Source organism: Sinocyclocheilus rhinocerous, unplaced genomic scaffold (assembly GCF_001515625.1).
Source record: "Sinocyclocheilus rhinocerous isolate Xijiao unplaced genomic scaffold, SAMN03320098_v1.1 scaffold1853, whole genome shotgun sequence".
Taxonomy (NCBI): domain Eukaryota; kingdom Metazoa; phylum Chordata; class Actinopteri; order Cypriniformes; family Cyprinidae; genus Sinocyclocheilus; species Sinocyclocheilus rhinocerous.
In genome coordinates this window covers 275203-281436 of record NW_015640075.1, presented here as the reverse complement: position 1 = coordinate 281436, position 6234 = coordinate 275203, and the positions used below count along the sequence as shown (strand labels likewise).

The 6234-nt window shown below is 35.6% G+C and overlaps 1 protein-coding gene across 1 annotated transcript in view; it reads left to right on the top strand.

Moving 5' to 3' along the window:
* The window catches only part of LOC107752508 (occludin-like), a 7311-nt gene extending 1591 nt beyond the window's left edge, over nucleotides 1–5720 (top strand). Inside the window, exons 2-9 of the mRNA XM_016568500.1 lie at nucleotides 970–1059; nucleotides 1600–2257; nucleotides 2468–2635; nucleotides 3637–3743; nucleotides 4340–4438; nucleotides 4575–4746; nucleotides 5069–5110; nucleotides 5268–5720. Of these exons, the coding sequence (XP_016423986.1) occupies nucleotides 1016–1059; nucleotides 1600–2257; nucleotides 2468–2635; nucleotides 3637–3743; nucleotides 4340–4438; nucleotides 4575–4746; nucleotides 5069–5110; nucleotides 5268–5366 (1389 nt within the window). The 5' untranslated portion in view covers nucleotides 970–1015 and the 3' untranslated portion in view covers nucleotides 5367–5720. The remainder of the gene's footprint in view (nucleotides 1–969; nucleotides 1060–1599; nucleotides 2258–2467; nucleotides 2636–3636; nucleotides 3744–4339; nucleotides 4439–4574; nucleotides 4747–5068; nucleotides 5111–5267) is intronic.
* The last annotated feature ends 514 nt before the right edge of the window (nucleotides 5721–6234 follow it).

The following is a 6234-nucleotide window of genomic DNA, read 5'->3' as shown; positions in this document are numbered from 1 at the left end:
AGTAGGCTAGCATATGTGTGAATCTGGCGATAGATCCGCACATCCACTGTTTCACGCATGAGAAAAAAAAGAAAAAAAAACTTTCAGAGAACTTAGTACGTTATGATGAAAGGGTAGCCTATGTGTATAGGCCACGGCTAGATAGACGTTTGAGAATACATCGCTTGTTTTACCGCAGAACATTTATTTGCGTGGTGCCCCGGGCACTTGCCCAATTGCCCATATGGTTAATCCGCCTATGCTAATACGCATAAGGATGTTGTTCGGAACTAATTTTAAGAAATGTACATAGTTGTGCGCTAAGCGTCTTGTGTTTTTTGACAAGCGTGATTTTCTACAGACCTTCGTAATGTGGTTATTTATGTAAAATGCCAGGTGTAGGTGAACTAATTCTGAGAATATTTTATCTTAATCACTTAATCAAACTGAAGTACTGATGTACTGTTTTTTTTGTTGTTGCTTGATCTCAAACGTTGATATAATATTCTCATAATTCTTTGCTACAAATTAAAGCATGTTTAAAATTTCATAATTACAGCAAAATAGTCCAAATTTGTGAGTTCAGAAGTAGGCTATATTGAAAAGCATAATCTCTGGTCAGCCATATTGAAAAAAATAAAATAAATAAATAAAGATGTGAAATGAATGTATAATTACAATAATCTCTCTCTTTTTTTGCCCTAAAGTCTCTTATTTTTACAAAGAGACTTATAACTTGTCACCTCAGCAATCATGATATTGACTTTATCTTACTGGCTAAACTGATGGTGTTACAGCACAACATTCCTTGGTCTGTTTTTACAATTATAAAAATTTAAAAAATCATTCTGATTGCAGACTCATTAATAACTGTAACGTAAAAAGCCACTTTGTATCTTAATTCGTATCTTTGTATCTGGATTAACATCAGTGCATTATTTCATTATATTGTAGTGATTCATCAATTATATTTTTTCATTCTTACATTAGATTTCATTCAGACAACCCTGTGAAGTTTTTCCAGGAAGCTAGCATCATGCCAAAAAAATCAAGTCGTCCTCCTGCATATGGTGGCAGACAGTAAGTTGCATATTAGAGAACATATGTAATCATCCATTGTCAGTACAGACAAGTGTTCTTCACTGAATCCTTACTGCCCCATTCTGATGGTGTTATGATCTGTGCATTGTTGTTTTAGTATCATTGATATACTGTTGTTAATATTTAGAATTTGATTTTTTTTTAATTTTCTGTTTTCACTTGAATTTTAATTAGTTGATTTAGTTGTGTTTTGTCATTTTTATTACTTTTTAAATATGTCTATATAGTTTTTATTTTTTTATTTTAGTTTATTTAGTTTTAATTATGTTAGTATTTCAAGTTAAACTAAAATGTTGCCTTTAAAACGATATTAAATAACATAAGTTTAAGATGGTTTTTTTTTTTTATATTTTACTTAAATTTAGTTAACATTTAAAATAAGTGTTTTTTATGGTTTTAGATTTAGCTTTAGTTAACTATAATAACCCTGGATCTGAGTAGTTTTAAAACAGAAGTTTTAAAACATAATTAGTTCGTTTTCCTTTTACTCATTCATATTATCTCACACTGTCATTTCAGTCATCACCGATCCACCCATCGCAGAGCTTCTTACCACCCTGATGAAATGCTTCACTTTTACCGCTGGACATCACCCCCAGGTGTCATGAAGATTTTGTGCATCATCATCATCATTTTGTGTGTGGCTATGTTTGCCTGCGTAGCCTCCACACTGGCATGGGACTATGATGCCAGCGCCATGGGCCTTGGGGGTCTTGGGGGTCTTGGAGGCAGCTATAGTGGTGGAGGGTATGGTGGTGGTGGTGGTGGTGGTGGTGGGCTTGGTGGATATGGAGGAAGCGGGAGTCTCGGAGGCTACGGCTATGGAGGCGGCACGTACATGGATCCGAAATCAGGCAAGGGCTTCATCATCGCAATCGCTGCAATCACCTTTATTGCTGTGCTCATCATCTTCATCCTGGCGGTGTCGAGACAGAACGCTGCACAGTCTCCCTCATTCTACCTGGCCTCCATCATTATTAGTGCCATCCTGGCTGTACTAATGCTCATCGCCACCATTGTGTACCTGGTCGCTGTTAACCCCACTTCTCAGACATCTGGATCCATGATGTATAATCAGATCTTGCAGATGTGTGCACAATATAAGAACCAAGATCAGGCCTCTGGGATCTTCCTCAATCAATATTTATACCACTACTGTGTAGTGGAGCCTGAAGAGGTGAGCATGTGCTCCTGACAGGGAGTAGGCCATCTATATAACAACATTTGTTCAGTTCAGGTTGGCTATTATCAGACACAACTTAAGACATTTCTGTTGTGTAGAAATGCTAGTTGAGATTCATGCAAATACACAAAACCAATCCTCTATTTTGTTGTTCATTTACGGTGCTATTTAAAGTATTATTTCTTTTTTTCTCCTCATTACAAGGCCATTGCTGTTGTTCTTGGGTTTCTGGTTGCAGTCGGATTGATCATCTTACTTGTTTTCGCTGTGAAGACCCGAGGGCAGATCAGGAGATACGGCAGGGAGCGTGTTCTGTGGTATGATGTGAAGACCATCACCGACGGCCTCACGTCTCAAGGCATTGGAGAATGGGTAAGAATTTTCACTAGCAAATTCCTCAAAAGATAAGTTTAATTTCCTGTTCATGTTAGTTCTTCATTCGTTTTCTTCATTCAGTACAATGCATGGATTTATGAGGTCATGAAATTTAATACTGTTTGTAGCACTAAGGTTGTACTACTACTACTACATATTTATACCCTAGAATGCTTCTTGATGCATGTTGTTTTATTTTCAAGAGTTGCTATGTGGTGCCTATAACTGGTCCACTGTTTTTAGCAGTATCTTTGGTCTAGACCATTGCAATTAAGACTCTTCCACGAAGAGACGTTTCAGAGAAAGATTTCTATGAAGAGGTGTTTTTATGTCTAGTTTCTGGGTGTGTCCTCTTAGGCACTTTCACTTGATGGGAAGCATGATTATGATACAAAATTCCATGATGAAATACATGGAACACTTGATAGTGACTTAAAAGTTTATGAAATGGTGGGTGGGAATTGTTAGATCCAAAAAAAAAACATTAGCATGTTCTAGTGTTATTAAGTCAATCCACTGGCTTTGTTCTTACACAATTCACCATGTAAGCAGTGGTAGTTTTGTCCTTTGTCATGATGGTATTTGTGGAAGTGGTGGAACCGGTTTTGCCTGGCTTTAATGTTTGTCCAGACTATTTACTATACAAAAAGAAGGCTGAGTGCGTTGTGGAAACAGAGAAGCTAAAGTAAAAGAGGCCTGCAACAACACTTACAGGAGTTACAGACTACCACATGATCGGTGAAAATATTTTGAGGCTGTATGGAGGGGTGGGGTATTATAAAAAACACTCTGGAAAAACACCTTTTGATGCAGTGTTAAGATGGCTACAAACAGGACTTGTACCCAGAGTAAACAGGTTTCAGTGCATCAACTTATTATTAAATGCACATTGTTTCCAAACTGTAAAAATGGAATGTGGAATTGTCTACAGTAAAGTTATTTATTTATTTATTTTTTTTACAAAATGTCTAGATATGACGTTCTTTGTTTTTCTTCAGGTAAATAATGTGTCTGGAGATCCAGAGGCTTTTGTCAATGACCACAATGACCAAATCAGTGTTGCACAGCCAAAGGTTCACAGCCAGAAACCAATTTACCTTCCAAGGTAGGTCATCTCAGTACTTTTAATTTTGTTGCAAAAACAAATGCGTAGAAAAATATTTTCATATTTCTGTAGACTTTGTTCAGTGATTTTGCATTGATAGGGCTTTGCTGTTTTAGAATATGCTTGGTTATTATAGATATGAACTACATTAGTAGTGGTTGACTCTTTTTTTTAATCTTTTTTTTTTATAATGGTTAAAATAATAACATCTGCATGCAATTTAATAATAGCAAATTAAAATTGTACACAAAGTCACGCCGTAAGCAGAATGAACACTTTTGTTAATCAGCCAAGCAAGCACAGACTGGCTCAAAATGATTGGCCTGCTCAATATTAGTCTGTCACTAGACTATGTGCCACGGAATGAAGGAATCCAGGAAATCTTGTACCTGTATGAATAGGACCTGGTGGATTTTGTTTTGTCATGAACACGAATAACCAGTTTCACAAACTGATTATGTGAACTGACTGAAACTATTGTAATCAGAAAGCTATTCTTACTCTGTCAGTTACAATCAAAATTGTAAAAATATCACACCCAAGTTATTAACAAAATTTCTATTGGTGTTATTTATTTATTTATTTATTATCTAAAGTGGTTCTGACTTGATGAGGTCTTTAAGTGGAATGAAGGGCAAACTGAGAGACTATGACACTGGAGAGTCTGGAGATGAGCTGGACACTGGCTATGAAAGGTGAGGAAAATCTTATAGCTGGTAGTATTGGAGCACGTTTAAAAAAAAAATACTCAGCATCTGTGACTTTATGTAATCGGTATCACTCTTGTCATATTTTTCCCTTTACCTCTATTCTGTGCTGCCATGCTCTCAGTGAGTATCCTCCCATCATTAATGAGCAGGAGAGGCTTGGGTACAAGAGAGAGTTTGACAGAGACCACATGGAGTACAAGCGTCTTCAGGCTGAGCTAGATGATATTAATCAGGGCTTGGCAGAAGCAGATCGAGAGCTGGACAGCTCACAGGAAGGCAGCCCACAGTTCATGGTATGCTATCTATAAAGTGAAAACTGTTCTTCTAAAGGTTGGATCTCTTTCTATCTTCTGACTCTTAATATGCGGAGCTCTGTTTGAGCTCTGCCTGTCTGTCACAATCATTCACATGCTTAAGGTTATGGGTGGTGTAAGGTCACTTAATCTCTGGTTTTCACAGCATCTCTTCCACCTTAAAAAAAAAAAAAGCACTTCTTTAATGATATTAAGCATTCATTTAATATTATGTCTCTATCTGTTTTGATAAATTATTGTTGTTGTTGTTGTTAAAATATGTTACATTAATATATATTACTCGTTTTTATTCCCTAAAAAGGATGCCATGGATGTATACAACAGGCTCAAAGGTTTAAAGAAGGTAAACTCTTTGTGTCATCTTTAAAAAAAAATATGACTAGAATATCATGAATTGCATAATTTGTCACAGCTGTTAAAAATAACTGTTTATAGTAGAAAAAAAATGATATATGTGTATAGATACAAAGGTAAATGCTGACCTGTTTCCTTTCTCACAGTCTGCAGACTATCAGATGAAAAAGAAAAGGTGTAAACAGCTGAAGACAAAACTGTCCTTGATCAAAAGAAGAGTCAGCGACTATGACCACAGACAATAAAACCTGGCAATGGAAACTCAGGAGGGTATATTATGTCACATGATGTTTTTTTTTCAGGACTTTACTGTATCTGTATTTCTGTATTAAAAATCTGCATCACTGTATTATTATCAAGAACTGTATGGCTGCTGTATGACAAGAGTTTTGCTTTTGAGCCAAACTAAGCTTGATCAAAATATTGTGGTATCAATGAAGTATTTTGTTTTATTTTTTAAAGCTAAATGAAGTCTCCTTTTAACCTTTTATCTTTTGCCGCAGACATTTAGTCAAGTCAAGGTTAGTGTATATCTTAAAAACAGTGTTGGGCAGTAACTAGTAACTTAGTTACTGTAATAATATTACATTTTGCAGTAACTAGTAGTGTAACTAATTACTAATAAGATTTCAGTAATAATATTAGTTACCATCCATAAAACAGCTTAGTTACTTAGTTACTTTTGATGCCTCAACCCTGCTGATTTAAAATCCAACAATCAAATAATTCCTAGATTTATTTTCATAATTTTCACGACTCGCACATGCATGTGATGTCCCCAGTGCAGCAGGCGAGCTTGGAATATGGAAAAGCTTACATTCAGCATATAGAAATATCGCATTATATTGATTTGGTCAGGAAAAAATATGATCATGAGCACTTTTGTGAAAGTTGTAGCTTTACTTTACTCTGGCATTACATCCCACCCACATCCCTCTGATCAGCATGTGGTACATTATATTATATACATTATATATCTATAATTAAAAATCTTTTTGGAAAATTAAAGTTTCTTACAAACTTAATGAAACATAATTGTATATGGGTAATGGAGAAATGACAATTAGCTTCAAGCTACACATGACAATTAATGAGATTAATACAACACTTCTA